The sequence below is a fragment of the Sarcophilus harrisii genome, chromosome 5 (assembly GCF_902635505.1).
Source record: "Sarcophilus harrisii chromosome 5, mSarHar1.11, whole genome shotgun sequence".
NCBI classification, from domain to species: domain Eukaryota; kingdom Metazoa; phylum Chordata; class Mammalia; order Dasyuromorphia; family Dasyuridae; genus Sarcophilus; species Sarcophilus harrisii.
In genome coordinates, this window is record NC_045430.1 from 29001444 (window position 1) to 29020238 (window position 18795).

General features: G+C 37.7%; 1 protein-coding gene across 1 annotated transcript in view; it reads right to left on the bottom strand.

Annotated features, from left to right (window-relative positions):
• The window catches only part of CFAP54 (cilia and flagella associated protein 54), a 299509-nt gene that overhangs the window by 82218 nt on the left and 198496 nt on the right, over positions 1-18795 (bottom strand). Inside the window, exons 50-51 of the mRNA XM_031939791.1 lie at positions 12044-12120; positions 9295-9464 (exon numbers count right to left, since the gene is read on the bottom strand). Of these exons, the coding sequence (XP_031795651.1) occupies positions 9295-9464; positions 12044-12120 (247 nt within the window). The remainder of the gene's footprint in view (positions 1-9294; positions 9465-12043; positions 12121-18795) is intronic.

Here is an 18795-nt window from a genome sequence, read left to right on the forward strand (position 1 = left end):
GACAAATGGGATTCTGATGGGGAAAATGTTCAAAGAATACCAATCTCAGTTATTATCTAAGCCTTTTGTCATAACACATATTTCTGAGAACTCAAGAGCAGACAAGCTATTAATCCTTTAATTTCATGTAGCACTTTATAGTTCTCAAAGTGTTCCATTTCATTTGCCGCTCACAACCACTCTGAAGTGGGTGTTATTATCTCCATTTTAGCAATGAGGGAATGGAAGCTCAAAGAATTAAGGTACTCTCCCAGGGTCACCCAGGTAAATGTGATCCAGCCTTGAGCCTCTGAAGCATAACCTTTCTAAGCTGAAAGGGGCTTTAGAGGTCCCCCAGTCCAATCAGTCTCTGAATTGCACATTCTAGATCTAAAATGAAGATATCAACTTGACATTTGGGGCTTGGAAATTTCCATCATCCCCCTTTGAGGATGTTTCGCTTTGATTTGGCACAATTGTTTCATGCAATGTCTCTGCCGCCAGCTCTGCCTTCCATTTCGCCTCTTAATTTCTGAGCATCTCCTCCATGAATGACTGTTCCCATCAGAAGCTCTTAGGAAGGACTCATGGGCTCCAGGGGAGAGCAGATGATGTCACTCGTGTTTCAAACTCTGATCCCCGGATGGGGGGATGGGGTCGGGGAGGGGGCTGCCCAGTGGGCTGTGGCTGGTGACTCGGTGAGGTAGTGCAAGGGGCAAGATTCTCTCTGGAAGCCACGGGGTTTGGGTACTGAATGATGTTTCCCCTAGCTCTGAGTCTCACTCCACAGGTTTCCCCCTATCTCCCCATATTTCAGCTGCCTTCTCTTCCTGGGACAGCTCCTAGCCCCCAACCCTTTTCTTTCCAAGGTTCATTCCTCCCAGAACTCGCCAATTTTGAGGAGAAAATCCAGCCTTCATCCCTCTCTGATCCGAGTTTCTGACTTTCTTTCTGCCTTTCTTCAAACTTGATTATCCAGTCCCCATTTGGGGAGCTTTCCCCTTACCTACCCTTGCTCTCTCTCATGTTGTCTTCCGCAATTAGCTCTTTGAGGGCAGGGACTAGCTTTCTTTTTACATATATGTGTATCCCTAGCAACTTATACTGACTGCTCTGTCTGGGATCAATATGTCCCCCCTGTCTCCCCCTCTCCAGACAAGGTCTCCCCCCCCCATATCTGCTTCTTTTGTCTGTTGTCTCCTTCCATCAGACCATAAGCTCTTTGTGGGCAGGGACCGTCTTCCTGTTTATTAATTGTTCCCTAGCACTTAGTACAGTACCTGGAGCATGGTGGGGACTTAAGGTTTACGGACTGAATTGGACTTAGCACTGTGTGTACTTATGCACACGTAAATATAAGTATGTCTGTATTACACATGTATGGCTATATGTATATATTATACAACTATATTGAACATGTATTCACATATATATACACACTTGTCTGTGTATCCATATACACACACATAAATACAAACACACACACACACACACACACATATATATATATATATATATATATATATATATATATAGTGCAGTGGTAACACATTTAATATTTGGGGACACCTTAAGGAGAGACAGACAGACAGACAAAGACAGAGAAAAAAGAGACACAGAAAGAGAGAAAAGTGGACAGAGACAGAGAAACAGACAAAGAAAGAGAAGTCGAGAGAAAAGGAGAGAGAGAGAGAAACAGAAGAGGAGAGGGAGTTGGGACAATGAGAAACAAGATGAGAACACAGAATGGAGGAAGAAGCCCCTAAAGCCACAACCATGTAGGAGATTGCTGGCATCCAAATATTTCCTGATTCCTGTTACCTGCATGCCCAGAGATTGATAAAAGCCTCTGACTTAGATGAAGAAATCATTCTTTTCCTGGGTGAGCTGAGATTTCATTCTGGCTCCTGGACCACAAAACTTCCTTTATTCTATTGCTTAAACTAATCTGTAAGACTTCCCCATTACTGTGTAATGTTTACTTTGATAAATGTGTTTGTTCATTATCTGTGATTGTCTTTTGTGTAATAAGTGTTTGGAAGGAAGGAAAGCTACACTGAGTTTGAGCCATTTCTTTCTCTCCATCTCTGAGGCGGGGGGAGCTATCTCCCCTCACCACCAGTTACCAGGAAATGAGGATTTTATCCTGAATCCTAAATAAGAACTGTATCACCAGATTGAAAATATCTGATGGATAGATTTAATTCCAAGCCCAACATCCTTCTTGAAGATGAGACGGAATGACTCCCCAGATGTGGCTGTCCACAAATATCCATAAAAGTAAAACTCCAGTCTCACTGAGACATGGAATGGAGCATGCCAAATTTAGCTATACATCCCTGTTACGTGAATCACTTTACTCATCCCCTTATTAAACAGCCCATCATACCTCCTCTCCTTCCCTCCCTCCCGCTCTTCTCTTCTCTCTTCCCCTCCCTCTCTCTGTCTAAATGTCTCTGTCTCTCTCTTTCTCTCTCTCTGTCTCTATCATCTCTCCCTCCGTCCCTCCCTCCCGCCTACTCTCCCTTCTTCCCTTTTCTTCTCTTCTTTCTCTGTCTCTGTTCCTGTCTCTGTCTCTGACTCTCTCTCTCTCTGTCTCTCTCCCTCTCCCTCCCTCTTTCCCTCCCTCCCTTTCTCTCTGTCTCTGTCTAGGTCTCTCCCTCATCTCTCTCAGTCTCTGTCTCTCTTTCTGTCTGTCTCCATCTCGCTCCAAAAACACATACAGACATTATTTGTGTATTTGTGAGTGTGTGTATGTAAGCACAAGATAGGGAGTGGACTTGTAATTAGCACAAAGAATGCCAGGTGAGGTAACTCCTTCTATTAATGTTTCTTAGACCTTACAACTAATAGTTTTTGGTGAGCGAGCGCTTGGTCCACTAAGAGGCTAATTGACTTGCCCAGAATCAGAACAGCAAGAAGCAGGCCTTGAACTCAGAACCTAAACTTCCCAGCTTTGAAGCCCCCAATCTTGAACCTACTTCACCCTCTCTCTATCTGCCTCTCTACCTACGAATTGGGGATGGGGCTATTTCTAAAGACCCTTCAGAAAAAGCTTCAATTTCACACAAAGTAAAATGCAGATGAAGCCTCTAAGAAATTTGCAATTTGAGTGCCACACGTCAAAGCCAGGAGAAAGCAGCCCTGGTGTTTGATGAAGGAAATGGGGCCCGGGAGGAGGTGGCAGTGCAATTTGAATAACTGTGATCACATTTTTTTTCTGATTAACATTCACAGCCAAAATGGTCAGTTTCTTCATAAAAATATCCATGCAGCTCACTCTTCCTGTCAATTTCCTTGACACATTATTTTATTAACAGCATTATAAAATGTCAAGCTAGCATTCTTGTGAGAAAATGACTGTCCAACACTCTCAGCAGTGCCCAAACAGAAGATAATGAGGGGGAAAGTTCATGGAAGAAAAACTCCATCCTGTCAGAAGGTCTCCCCCCCAAAACCAAGTGACATCCAAGAAAATAAGAACACCTGATTTTCAGGGAACATTTTCCCAAAGGCTGTTTCCAGGTATTTGAAATGAGAATGGTAAGAATATGTTTGTATAATATTTAAATCTACCTATTCTAGACTTATGTCAGTTCTCTAGAACTTTTCAGATTAGTGTACTGTTACTATTTCTTTTGTTTCTTGATTTCTCCCTAATTTTTTTCCATCTCGGTTGACTATAATTATTTATATAGAATTGTTGTCATCAGGCTTTTCATGAAAATAGTAAGCTTGAATAAGCTTACCAAAAAAAAACACTCCAAATTATTCATAAAATTAAAGAAATAAAGAAATATAAGTTAAAGCAATTCTGAGTCTGCTTATTATCTTTCACATTGGCAAAGAAGATAAAAGAGGAAAATGGCAACTGCTGAGGGGAATAGGGATGTGCTCTGAATAGGGCCATGATCAAGCCATTCTGGGAAGAAATTTAGAATCGTGCCCCCAAAGTTACTGAACCTGAAACTTTAACTTCCATTAGAGAAACTTCTCCCCAGCAAATCCTCCTGAAATATCTGTTAAAAGCGATAAATCGGCTTCAGTTTACTCTACAGCTGTCTATGTCACAGCTATGAGAGCAGACATTTCTTTCAGTCTTTTCTCTCAAATTGGCACTAAAAGGAAAGGCCATCGTGGAACTGTTGAGCACCCTTCAGTTCCCATGACTTGTCTTTTGCCAAAGGGTGAGCATGGAATGAAAAAGATATAAGTCTATCTTCCATCAACGTGGAGTTTCAGGATCTCCTTACCACAGACTAGACCCCGCTGGGCCCAAGTTCCCTCCTCTAGAATTAGAAGTAGGATTAGGTGACCTCCAAAATCCTTTACAAGTCAAGATTTATGGCATGCATTCCATTCCCACATCTGACACCTACTGGCTGTGTGATATTAGGCAAGTCCCTTCATTTATCTGGGCCTAAGTTTCACTGTCTGCAAAAAGGGGCAGAGGGGTTTGAAAAGGTTCTAGATTTGCAATCCTATAATTATAACTGTGCAATCTCTGAGGGTTTATCATCTCAATATAGCACATGTTTAATTTAATTTACTTGTAAATTAAATTATACATAATAGAGATTCATAGTGTCATAGCCAATAACTTTTCTATTTTTATATAACATTTTATTTATATTTAATTTTTTTACATTTATTAATAGTATAAAGATACTAAGAACAAAAGTTTGAGAACCATTGTTCTAGAAGACTTTCTATTACTTAATGATTTTACCCTATTATGACCTTAGGGATTCAAGAGCATTAATTGAAGACCTATACCCCACCAACCACCAGCAGCTTTCCCTCCCCAGGATTCTCAAGGGTAGGGTGATAACTAATATTTTCCCATTAGAGGCCCTCTCTTCTGTGGAGATCGAGGGCAGACACTTTAACCTGCTCCCATTTCCAGGAAAGCCAGCCCCCTCCCCACAGGACCACCACCAGGTCCTCCCTAGGGAAGCACCGTACAGTGAACACTAGGTGTTATGCCCCTGGTAACATGGAGGAGCTGATCACTTCTAGAGTATGGTAAGAAAGGCCTGCAGAGTGTGTCTGTCTTTGCCACTGCCCTGAGCACTGCTTCCCTAGACCAGGGCTCAAGCCTGCACTGCCCATGTATTCAGAGCTGACTTCCACTGCCCCTTCCCTCCTCCTGGGACCCAGCCTTAAGGGCCCTGTTGCTGCTGGGACTGAACCTGAAGCCTGTTCTCAAGATTTCTCAAATGGTAAACTTTTCCTTGTCATATTACATTTTCAAACAGACAAAATATGTCTACTCTGAAAGTAGCATCTTGAAAATATATATTATTGTAAGAATCATATGACTATAGAACTAAATAAAATAAGCTTAATCAATTTCACCTACTTTATAACATCATGATTAGCTTATTAAGCGCACTCCTCAAAAGCAAATTTCCAAATGAGCTCTAATTCCAGGGTAGGGGTCTATTTCTCATTAGCTGGCACAGTGAAGAATGGGCTGCTCTCCAAATCCACTGTCCCAGCAATATCAGGGAGCCATCCCACTAAGGCGGTTTTAGAACCTCATTACTTTGCTAAAAGTGCCAGTTGAGATCACGTTGGAGCCTCTGGAGAATGTACTTTGACAACTTTAAATATAACAAAAAAAAGATCATGGAATTAAGGGGAGGAGGGAGAAGAAATAATAACCTTGTCAGGATTTGACACCACCAGCTGCAACAGCATCACTGACTCAGCCATCTGCAATCATCCCCAACCCTCTCTTTCCCTTAAGAGCTTTAGTATATAAGTTCAGAAGCTGTTACGTTTTTGGAATACTTTTTTAAAATTATCATTTAGATATAATTGGTAAAAAAAAATTCACGTGCTGTTTTGAGGTAAGCAGATAAGTTATTCCTAAGTTTATCTGGCACTTAAAAAAAAGTAAAGTTCAAATTAATTTGTGTGTTCTTTATAGAGGAGGAGGAAATCTGCCAGCAATATGCTCTAATAGACCAGTTACTAGGATTTAACAGCTGTCCCTTTAAATTTAGACATATTTAGTAAACCCCCTGATATTATAGAATTAGTGGGCTTTGGGGACCCTAGAACTTCCATACAGATGTAAAATTTAAGTCATTTTAGAAATTTGGGAGGAAAGAGAATATTTTAAAATTCGTTGAAATGACTTGCCAGATCTGAGATTCAGTTTCCATTTCTTGGGGAGTCAGAGGCAGTATAAAGGGAATGAGGTTATTCAAGGGACCGAGGGCCACCCGGAGATCCGTGATCTGGGGCTGCCGCTGGGCCAGAGAATCTGGGTGCTTCTGGAGACCCTGAGCCAGGAGCCGAGGGCCTGCGTCACTTTGGGAGGGTTTTTCAAGGATGCTTCCTCCCTGACCCCGTTGGAACGAAGGCCACCATATCACAGAATCCAGAATCTCCGCCTTGGAAGGGACCTCAGGGACCCTAGGCCGACAAGCGTCTGAAGGAGAATTCCTACCATGATAATGCTGACACGTGGCCTTTTGGCCCATAGGGGAGTCCCATTCTGCTGGTCAAAAGCTAGCTAGCTCAGAGAGAGTTGTCCTTCATAATAAGCATAAATATGCTTCTTTGCATAGTCCACCAAGACACCCCCTTCTGGGGTGAGGCAGAATAACCAAATCTCTCATCTTCCCCAGGACACCCTTTTAAGAACCTGAACTAGTTACTGAAATTGCCCCAAGTCTTCTCTAGGAAAATAATTCTCTTTTCCTTCAGCTGAGCTTTACATGGCATGAACCCAAAGGCCTTCACCGTCCTTGGTGTCTTTCTTAAATCACTGTACCAAGAACTGAGCAGGATATGAGCCTCTCGGTCAACTGTGAGCTCCTTGAGGACAGGGACTGTGCCTCATTTTGTACATGAGCATTAGGACAGAGCCTGGAACACCGTAGATATGGAATTAATGTTTGTTATTTGACTGATTCTCCCTCTTGACTCTGGAAAAAGTTGGCTTTCAAAGATGCCAAAAGTCATCAGCTTTGGGATGACCAGGTTCAGCTTTCAAGCCACTAAAACTAAAACTTTGAGGTCTTTTTTCATTCACTATTGGCTCACCATTTCCCCTTCTATCTTATATTTATGAGAGTATTTTTTTTAATCCAAGAAGTAGCCAGATAACAGCACCTAGATGGTGCGATGGACAGAGTGCTGGGCCTGGGGTCAGGAAGATCTGAGTGTAAATGCAGCCTCCGCTTTTACTATTTGACTTTGAACAAGTCACTTAATCTCTGTTTGCTCCAGAATCCTCAACCGTAAAATGGGAATAATAATAGGGTTTTGAGGATCACATGAAATAATGTTTATAAGTGCTGGCCTGGGGTCAGAAAGATCTGAATGTAAATGCAGCCTCTGCTTTTACTAGCTGTTTGACTTTGAGAGAGCCATTTAATCTCTGCTCCAGAATCCTCAGCTATAAAATAGAAATAATAATGGGATTGTAAGGGTCAAGTGAAATAATGTTTATAAAGCACTTAACACAGGGTAGGTGCTATATAGATGCTATTTTCCCCAAAGGGCAATTTTTCTGATCACTCTCTTACTCAATAAGCCCTTGGCTCCCTGTGGCCTCCAGGATCCAATACAAAATGCTCTGTTTGGCATTCAGAGCCCTCCTACCTTTCCAATCTTTTTACACCTTACTCCCCACCACAGACTCTTCAATCCAGCCCCCTGGCCTTGGCTCCATCTCTTGGCTGTGGACATTCTTTCTGGCTGTCCCCCACTCCTCACACTTGGCACTCTGCTCTACTGATCTTTCTGACTTCCTTCGAGTCCTAACTAAAGTCCAATCCTCTAACCCCTCTTAATTCTAGCACCTTCTCTTCTCTTAATTATTTCCCATTTATCCTCTCTGTAACTTGTTTGTCTCCCCCATTAGACCATGAGCTCCTAGAGGGCAGAGGCTGACTTTTAACAGTCTTGGCTCTTTTTGTATCCCTAACACAGCATGTACTAGGTACTTAATAAATGTTCATTGATTGAATATTTTAGCAAACATATTACTACAATCAATAGCATTCCCTTGATTTATCAGCTTGATAGCCCTATCAACAAAGGAATAAAGTTACTGTAATATGGCCTATTTTTGATGAAACCATATTGTCTCTTGATGATCACCACTGTGTTCATTAATCATCTCTTTAATAATAATGACTAGATTTCCATTCTCGATGCAGATGACCATCAGATCTGTGCATCCTCCTCTCATTTCTCTGTGTATCCTGCCCTTGATCACCAGTTGCCTTGCTGACATCTTCCCCTGGATATTCCATTGGCTTCTCAAACTCAACATGTCAACAAAAGAATTCTAACTTTCCTAGTTCCTTTGAGAACATCATCCAAGCATCCCCCTACCCAAAGAAGTTTATAACTTTGATGTTAGCTGGGATCATTTCTTTTTCTTTGCCTCCTATATCCAAATGGTTACCATGTCTTATTGATTCTACCTCTCCAAAATCTCTTTTATCTATCCCCTTTTCTCTCCTCATACAACACCTCGTCCTCTTTCAGACCTTTATCACCTGTCAGGTAGACTATGGTAACAGTTTTCTCATACCTTTCCCTGATGCTAGCCTCTCCCCCTTTCAAATCCTTCCTCCACCCAATAGCCATATATTATATTTGACCATATCAACTCCTCTACTCCAAAGCTTTCAACGGCTGCCTATTACTCCAAGAATTGAAAACAAATCTAACATGACCACCTCAACCTAGTATTGAAAGCTTTACATAGCCTGGCCCTAATCTATTTTTTCTTTCTTTTTAAATTTTTTCCCTTTATTTTATGTATCTCTTATTTTATTTATAAAAAAATATTTTTAATTATTGTTTTTATTTTCAAAACATAGATATGGATAATTTTCAACATTCACCCCAGCAAAATCTTGTATTCCAAATTTTTTCCCTCTCTTCCCCCAACCATCTCACCGAGACAGCAAGTAATCCAATATATCCAACCTGTTTTTTCACAGTTCCCATTCTTCTCATTCACCCATTCCTTGAACTTGACATTCCAACTCCTATACCATCATACCTTTACTCAGGTAGAAGCACCTCTTCTCTCCTTCCAAAACCATCTCAGGTTACACCTTCTATGTTAAGTCTCCTAGATTACCTTAATCACTTCTCTCTCACTTCTCTAACTCCTTTTATTATCTCATACTTGCTGAATCTTGCTACAGCTCCCTCTTCAAGGTCAGGGCTGCTTTGCTTCTGTCTTGTAATCTCAGTACTCGCACTTAGTAGATGCCCCAAAGTTTGCTCAACTGAGCTAAAATAAAGTAACTATCATCTTGTTCAGTGCCCACTCACCTGAATGGCGCTTGTTGTCTCTGCAATGCAATAGCGGCTAGTTGTAGCTTGACCTCAATCATGATCTCTAACTCTACTGGGTTAAACTGAATTATCCTCTTGTGGATGGCTGACTCTGCATTTTCTATCAGCATGAGAAGCTTTTCTTCAGCTTCTGTAAGTAAAATTCCCTAAAGAACCAAAGGAGGAAGAAAAAGCATTTAAACGTCAGTCCTGTGACAAGAACTATGAACATGGATTATGTTTATAGTTGAAAGTATACAAATGGAAAAGGGAATGAGGGATTGCCCACCAGGAGCCCACAGGACTTTGGAAAGAAAACTGCATCAACATCTAAATTCCAGAATCATTTAAATAAGGACCAGTTGCTTATAAATTAGCCTAACATTCAACAAAATCAAAATGAATTAAATTTTCTGGTTTTGTTATGAACCTGTTCCCTGAATATTTTTCCTAATTTATAGGATTCTATGAATGAAACTGGTCAGCTCAAAGGTTTTGCCTAAACCCAGCAAATTTGCAAAAATGACAAGAGATAGAAAATATCAGTGCTGAAGAGGTAGAAAAGGACTTTACAGATTTTACATAACCCAGATATAAACACTACCTCGGTGAATGCATGTAAATTATACTAGAGAAAAAGAAGAAAACCAATGGCAAAGGGGAGCTTGTTCATTATTTTGGCTATAATCTCATTTGATTATTTTTGTAAATGAGTCAACTAAGTAGCAAAATAAGAATAATGAAATACTATGTTATCCAACAAAGAATTAGGGGTTCTGCTGTTGTGTTTGCAGCAGAGAAGAAAAAATATAAAAAGGAGACCAGGTTGTTTTTCAACAGCAAAGTTCTAAAACCTCCATATTATAGAGCAACCCCTAGTATTGAAGAGTATATATATTTTTGCACATTACATGAGAATTTAGGAATGAAACATGAAACAAAAGCACAATAATACAAATAATTTCTAGTGCTGTAGTCATACTGAAAAATCTGAATAGAAACCCCCAGACTTTGTTCTATATCTTTTATTTTAGAAAGAATAAACTCCCAAAATCCAGCAGGAAGAGATAGAAAAATTCCATTTAAAATAACTGTAGACATTATAAAATACTTGGGACTATACCTGTTAAGACAAACCCAGTAATTATATAAACATAACTAGAAAAACTTTTCATTCAAATAAAGACAGATCTAAATAATGTGGGGAAATATTAATTGCCTATGGGTGGGCTGAGCCAATGTAATATGAATGACAATTCTACTTAAATTAATTTACTTGTTCCGTGCCATACCAATTTCAAGCTATTAAAGAATTATAGAACTAGAAAAAAAATTGCTAAGAAAATCAGAAAGCAATTTGACAGAAATTAAGTATAAATCAATATCTTGCACCATATATCAAGATAAGGTCAAAATAAATGGTTTAAACATAAAGAATGGTATCATAAATAAATTAGAGGAGTATGGGGAAATGTACCTGTCAGATCTATAAATAAGAGAAAAGTTTATGACCAAACAAGACATAGCATCAGAGAAAATAAAATATGTAATTTTAATTACCAAAAAAATCAACACAGTCAAAAGTACAAGAAAAATAGGAAACTGAGGGAATTTTTGCAAGTATCTCTGATAAAGGCCCCATTTCTCAAATATATAGGGAATTGAGGCAAATTTACAAAAATAAGAGCCATTCCTCAATTGATAAATGACCAAAGAATATGAACAGGAAATTTTTAGAAGAAATCAATGCTATCAATGGTTATGTGAAAAAGTTCCCTAACACCATATTGATTAGAGAAATCTCTGAGATATCACCATATTGGTTAGCATGATTGAAAAGAAAAATGACAAATGTTGAAGGAGATGCAGAAAAATTGAAACCCTAATGCACTGTTAGTGGAGATGTGAATTGGTCCAACCATTCTGAAGAACAATTTATAACTATGCCCAAAGGGCTATAAACTGCATTCCCTTTGACTCAGTCATACCATTACTAGACATATATCTCAAAAAGATTAAAGGAAAAAAAGGAAAAGGGATATATCTGTATAAAAAATATTTACAGCAGCTCTTTTTGTGGGGGCAAAGAATTGGAGATTTAAGGGATATCTATCAATTAGGGAATGGCTGAATACGTTGTGATATGTGACTTATGGAATACTGTATTGTATGTGTACAGAAAAACCTGAGGAGACTTATATGAACTGATACAGAGTGAAGTGAGCAGAAACAGGAGATCATTGTACACAGTAACACTAATTTTGTAACAATGATCAACTGGGCAAGTCTTAGCTCTGATAAAGATAATGATTCAAGACATTTCAAAAGGACATGATGAAAAAATACCATCCTCCTCCAGAAAGAACTGATGAATTCTGATTGCAGATTGAAGCACACTTTTTCATTTAACTATTTTTCTTGCTTTTTAAAAATTTAATATGGAATTTTAAAATATGGAAATATGTTTTACATGACTTCACGTATAAATGGATATCATTTTGCTAGTTTTCCCTATGGTTGGGGGAGGGACTCGAGGGAAAGAAAGAATTTGGAATTCAAATTTCTTTAAATGTTAAAATAAATAAAGCATAATTATTCAAAATAAAAATCATTCTCTACCTCTGTCTCTTCAAAGTTTGACTCAGACACAGTATCACTTTGCAGCACACCCCTAAAAGTAGACATGGCCAAAGGCACAAAGATTGAGTGATTATGCACTGTGTAAAAAGTGAAATGTTAAAATTACCTTTAGTTTACTTGGAGTCAAATCCTCTTTGGCCTTGGTCAGAGTAATGAATGATATAGGTTCATCTTTTGCATTTTCTTTTACATGGAAATGTGAGATTTTGGAAAGTAAAAAACAAAGGTCATTATTTCAACCAATGAAACAATAAAGATGATCCCAATGATAATAACCAATGTCCTAAGTCCAGCATCCTTGGGAGGGAGGAAAGTCTGTGAACTTCTATTTGTGTTTTTTGATATTTGGATAATTAAATTTCAATATAATTAATTACTTTTATAATCTTATGTATTTTTTGCATTTAAAAACATTATTCTGAAGAGTGGTTAGATTGTCAAAGAGGTCCATGAAACAAACAATGTTGAGAATTTCAGCTCTAAACCGATCTCTTCTACTTACTGTAGCTCAAATCTCACAATGACAATAATAATAATGATTATGATGATAAATATTGTTCCTGTTGTTTAGTTATGTCAGTTTTCAAATCAGTGACTCCATTAGAGGTTTTCTTAGCAAAGACACTGGAGTAATTTGCCATTTCCTTCTCCAGCTCATTTTACAGATGAGGAAACTGAGGGAAACAGAGATAAATGAGTTGCCCTGGGCCAAACAGCTATTTAGTGAATGAGGCCAGATTTTTACTCAGAAAGATGAGGTTTCCCGTGTGTACTCTACCCACTGCAAGAAGAGAAGCAAGTATGCTCAAGGATCTTGTATCAGGGAAACAATAACTACATACCTAGGTATGATAATAACAGCTAATATTTATGTATTTTGTTAATACATCCACAAAGAATTTTATGTGGATTTTCTCAATAGATTCTCACAATCTTTTAAGGTGGCTGCAATTATTATCTTTTGCCTAGTCCTCTGCTAATTGGTACAACTTGAACCCAGACCTCAGCTTCAAGTCTAATACTCTATTCTACATGCTATCATAAGTCATAATGGGAAGGGACTTTGAGAAATTTCTTGAACCCTGGCTATCAGGAAATATGTGGGTGGAAAGGACCTTTAAAATCCCATTCTGGGGTCTGAGGTGCCATTTAATCACTTACTGCTTCTGAATATAAAAAATGTCTGGATGGCCAGAAAGAGTGGTGCGTTTTCCAAAGATGCCTTTCTACCAAGATTTCTCACGACATTAAATTCAAAACTCTGCCTAATCCCCATGATGTCTACTTCCCTTGTGTCTATTTATGTGCCTCATTAACTAATTAGGTAATTTGCTCAGATGTACTGTTTAATTGACACTCACAACATCTGTTTCAGACAGTCAGGACATCTATTATTATCTGGAATTTCCAACTAGAAACACCGACTTGTCCAAAATCCCATAGCCAGGACTGTGTTTTCTATACTATTTGGGGGGCTTAGTAAAGATAAACCACCCACTACTGACCTCAGATGTATGTGTCTATCAGAGGAAAGACAGTGATAACTAGGACTAAAAATAGGGTGAGATGACTGGGGCCTTGATCCAGGGTGTTGAAATCTGTAAGGTTCAATTCAAATTCATTTGGCATTAATTTTGTATGTATATAGATATATCAATATATATGTATAGATATATAGGTGGATAGATAGATTCTCCAGAGTAAAATAGTAATAAAAGCAGTACTAGTACTTAGCAGTAGTAATAACAGTGATTAGTAATGGTAATTGTAGTGGTACTAGCTAGTTCTAGCAATAGTAGTAGTTAATAACATCAATAATGGAAGTTAGTGGTAGTACTGTTGGTATAGTAATAGTAGTAGTAGGGGTAGTAATAGTTGTTGCTGTAGTCTGTATTAGTGATGCTAAAAGTTAGTAGTATCAGTGGTCTTAATAGTGATAGTACTTGTTACTAGTAGCAGCAGTGAAGGGAATACTAGTAGTAGTAGTACTAGTAGTAGTTGTCGTTATTGTTATTGCTGCTGTAGATTGTATTAGTTATGCTAGTAGTTAGAAGTATCAGTGGTCTCTAGTAGTGATAATCGTTGTTACTAGAAGCAGAAGTGGAGTTAGTAGTAGTAGTTGTTGTTGTTGCTGTAGATTGTATTAGTGATGCTAGTAGGTAGTAGTATCAGTGGTCTCAACTAGTGATAGAAGTTGTTACTAGCAGCAGGAGTGGAGGTAATAGTAGTAGTAGTTGTTGTGGTTATTGCTGCTGTAGTTGTATAAGTGATGCAAGTAGTTAGTAGTATCACTAGTCTCTAATAGTAATAGTAGTTGTTATTAGCAGCAATAGTGGAGTTAATAGTAGTAGTAGTTGTTATTGTAGTTTGTATTAGTGCTGCTGATAGTAGTATCAGTGGTCCTAGTAGTGATGGTAGTTGTTATTAGCAGCAATAGTGGAGTTAATAGTAATAGAAGTTGTTATTGTAGTTTGTATTAGTGATGCAAGTAGTTAGTAGTATCTAGTAGAGATAGTAGTTGTTACTAGTAGCAGTAGTGGAGGCAATAGTAGTAGTGGTAGTAGTATTAGTAGTATTGCTGTTGTAGTGTTTATTAGTGATGCTAGTAGTTAGTGGAATCAGTGGTCTCTAGTAGTGATAGTAGTTGTTCCTAGCAGCAGAAGTAGAATAGTAGTAGTAGTTGTTGCTTTAGTTTGTATTAGTGATGCAAGTAGTTAGTGGTATCAGTCGTATCTGGTAAAGATAGTAGTTGTTACTAGTAGCAGGAGTGGAGGTAATAGTAGTAGTAGTTGTTACAGTAGTTTGTATTAGTGATGCTAGTAGTTAATAGTATCCATAGTCTCTAGTAGTGATAGTAGTTGTTACAAGTATCATTAGTGGATGCAATAGTAGAAGTGATAGTAGTAGTAGTGGTTATTGCTGCTGTAGTTTCTATTAGTGATGCTAGTAGTTGGTAGCATCAGTAGTCTCTAGGAGTTATACTAGCTGTTATTAGCAGCAACAGTGGAGATAATAGTAGTAGAAGTTCTTGCTGTAGTGTGTATTAGTGATGCTAGTAGTTAGTAGTATCAGTGGTCCCCAGTAGTGATAGTAGTTGTTATTAGTAGCAGTAGTAGACGTAATAGTAGTACTATTACATAATAGTACTTGTAGTTGTTGCTGTAGTTTGTATTAGTGATGATAATACTTAGTAGTATGAGTGGTCCTAGTACTGATAGTAATTGTTAATAGTAGCAGTACTGGAGGCAGTAGTAGTAGTAGTAGTTGTAGTGATTGCTGCTGTACTTTGTATTAGTTATACAAGTAGTTAGTAGTATCAATAATCTCTAGTAGTGATAGTAGTTATTAGCAGCAATAGTGGAGTTAATAGTAGTAGTTGCTATTATTGTAATTTGTATTAGTGATGCTAATATTTAGTAGTATTAGTGGCCACAATTAGAATTGCAGTTGTTACTAGCAGAATTAATGCAGATAATAGTAGTAGTAGTTGTTTCTGCAGTTTGTATTAGTGATGATAGTAGATAATTGTATCACTGGTCCCTCCTAGTGATAGTACTTTTTAATAGCAGAAGTAGTGGAGGTAATAGTACTAGTAGTTGTTGCTGTAGTTTGTATTAGTGATGCTAATAGTAGTATCAGTAGTCTTCAGTAGTGATAGCAGTTGTTACTACTTAGTTGTTACTGTTGTTACTGTTAGTTACTGTTAGTAACAGTAATAGAGGCAATAGAAGTAGTAGTAGTAATAGTAGTAGAAGTAGTAGTAGTAGTAGTTTCTATTAGCTTGTATTAGTTTGCTTTAGTGATGTTAGAAGTTAGTAGTATCAGAGGTCCTTGTAGTGACAGTAGTTGTTAATAGTAGCAGTAGTGTAGACAATAGTAGTAGTAGTAGTAGTAGTAGTAGTTGCTGCTGTAGTTTCTATTAGTGATGCTAGAAGTAAGCAGTATCATTGGTCTCTAGTAGTGACAGGAGTTGTTACTAGTAGCAGTAGTGGAAGCAATAATGGTAGTAGTTGTTGCTGTAGCTTGTATTAGTGATGCTAGTAGTCAGTAGTATCAGTGGGCCTACTAATAATAGTAGTCATTACTAGTAGCAGTAGAGGAAGCAATAAGAGAAGTAGGTTTGCTGTAGTTTAAATTAGGGATATTAGTAGTTAGTAGTATCAGTAGTCTCTAAGACTGATATTAGTTGTTATTAGCAGCAATACTGGAGATAAGAGTAGTAGTTGTTGCTGCTAGGTTGTATTAGTAAGGCTAGTAGTTAGTAGTATCTGTAGTGTCCAGTAGTGATAGTAGTTGTTACTAGTAGCAGTAGGGGAGGAAATAGTAGTAGTAGTTGTTATTGTACTTTATATTAGTGATGCTAGTAGTTAGTGTTTCGGGATTATAGTAGTGATAGTGATGTTACAAGTAACAGTAGTGGAGGCAGTAGTAGTATTAGAAATTGTGGTTATTGCTGCTGTAGTATTTATTAGCAATGCTACTAGTTAGTAGTATCAATAGTCTCTAGTAGTGATAGTAGTTGTTGTTAGTAGCAATAATGGAGTTAATAGTAGTAGTAGTTCTTATTGTCACTTGTATTAGTAATGCTAATACTTAGTAGTATCAGTGCTCCCTAGTAGTGGTAGTAGTTGTTACTAGCAGAAGTAGTGGAGGTAATAGTAGTAGTACTTGTTGCTGCACTTAATATTAGTGATGCTAGTAAACAGCAGTATCAGTAGTCTCTAGTTGTAATAGTAGATGTACTAGTAGCAGTAGTGGAGGCAATAGTAGTAGTACTTCTTGCTGTAGTTTGTATTAGTGATGCTAGTAGTTAGTAGTATCAGTGTTGTCCAGTAGTGATAGTAGTTGTTACTAGTAACAGCAATGGAGGCAGTAGTAGTAGTAGTAGTAGTAGTAGTAGTAGTGGCTGTAGTTTGTATTAGTGATGCTAGAAGTTAGAAGTAGCAGTGGTGCTTGTAGTGATGGTAGTTTTTAATACTATCAATAGTACAGGCAATAGTAGTAATAGTAATTGTTGTTGCTGTAGTTTGTATTTTTGATACTAGTAGTTAGTAGTATTAGTAGTCTCTAGTAGTGACAGTAGTTGTTACTGCTAGCAGTAGTGGAGGCAATAGTAGTAATAGTTGTTGCTGTAGTTTGAATTAGTGATGCTAGTAGTTAGTAGTATTAGTAGTCTTTAATAGTGATAGTACTTGTTAATAGTAACTGTAGTGGAGGCAATAGTAATAGCAGTAGTTGGTGGTGTAGTTTGTATTAGTGATGCTAATAGTTAAGTAGTATCAGTGGTTCTAGTAGTGACAGTAGTTGTTAATAGTAGCAGTAGTGGAAATAACAGTAATATTAGTTGTTGCTGTAGTTTGTATTAGTGATGCTAGTAGTTAGTAGTATCATGGGTCCTACTAGTGATAGTAATTGTTACTAGTAGCAGTAGCGGAGGCAATAGTAGTAGTCGTAGTAGTTGTGGTTATTGCTGCTGCAGTTTGTATTACTGATGCTAAAAGTTAGTAGCATCAATAGACTCTAGTAATAATAATAGTTGTTACTAGTAGCCATAGTGGAAACAATAGTAGTACTAGTAGCTATTGTTGGTGTAGTTTGTATTAGTCATGCTAGTAGGTCATAATAGCAGAGGTCCTAGTACTGATAGTAGTTGTTAGTAATAACAGTAGTGGAGGCATTACTAGTAGTAGTTGTTGTTGCTGTAGTTCATATTAGTGATGCTAGTAATTAGTACTATCAGTAGTTTCTACTAGTGATAATAGTTGTAACTAGTAGCAGTAGTGGAGGCAATAATAGTAGTATTAGTTGCTGTTTCTGTTGCTGTAGTATGTATTAGTGATGAAAGTAGTAGTATCTGTAGTCTCTAATAGTGACAGTTGTTGTTATTACCAGCAATACTGGAGATAATAGTAGTAGTTGTTGCCGTAGTTTGTATTAGTGAGGCTAGAAGTTAGAAGTATCAGTGGTCTCTACTAGTGATGATAGTTGTTACTAGCAGCAGTAGTGGAGGCAATAGTAGTAGTGGTGTTAGTAATTGTCATTGTTGTTAGTGTTGGTTGTATTAGAGATGCTAATAGTAGTATCAGTAGTGAGAGTAATTGTTACTAGTAATAATAGTGCAGGCAATAGTAGTAGTAGTTGTTGTTGTTTAGTTTGTATTACTGATGCTAATAATTAGTAATAGTAGTAGTCCTAGTACTGATAGTAGTTGTTAGTAGTACCAGTAGTGGAGGTAATAGTAATAGTAGTAGTAATTGTTGTTGCAGCTGTAGTGTGTATTAGTGATGCTGGTAGTTAGTAATATCAATAGTCTCTAGTAGTGATAGTAGTTGTTCCTAGTAGCAATAGCAGAGGCAATAGTAATAGTAGTAGCTGTTATAAGTGTAGTTTGTATTAGTCACGCTAGTAATTAGTAATATCAGTGATCTTGTACTGATAGTAGCTCTTAATAGTAATAGTAGTGGAGGCAATATTAGTTGTAGTAGTAGTAGTAGTAGTAATTGTTGTTGTTGTTGTTGTTGTTATTGCAGCTGTAGTTTGTATTGGTGATGTTAGTAGTTAGTAGTATCAGTAGGCTCTAGTAGTGATACTAGTTGTTACTACCAGCAGTAGTGGAGAAATTAGTAGAAGTAGTTGCTGTAGTTTCTATTAGTGTTTCTAGTAGTTACTAGTATCAGGGGTCTCTAGTAGTGATAGAAGTTGTTACTAGTAGCAGCAGAAGAGGTAATAGTAGTAGTTGTTGCTATAAGTTATATTAGTGATGCTAGTAGTTAGATATATCAGTGGTCACAAGTAGTGATAGTACTTGTTACTAGTAGCTATAGGTGAGGCATTAATAGTAGTAGTTGTTGTTGCTGT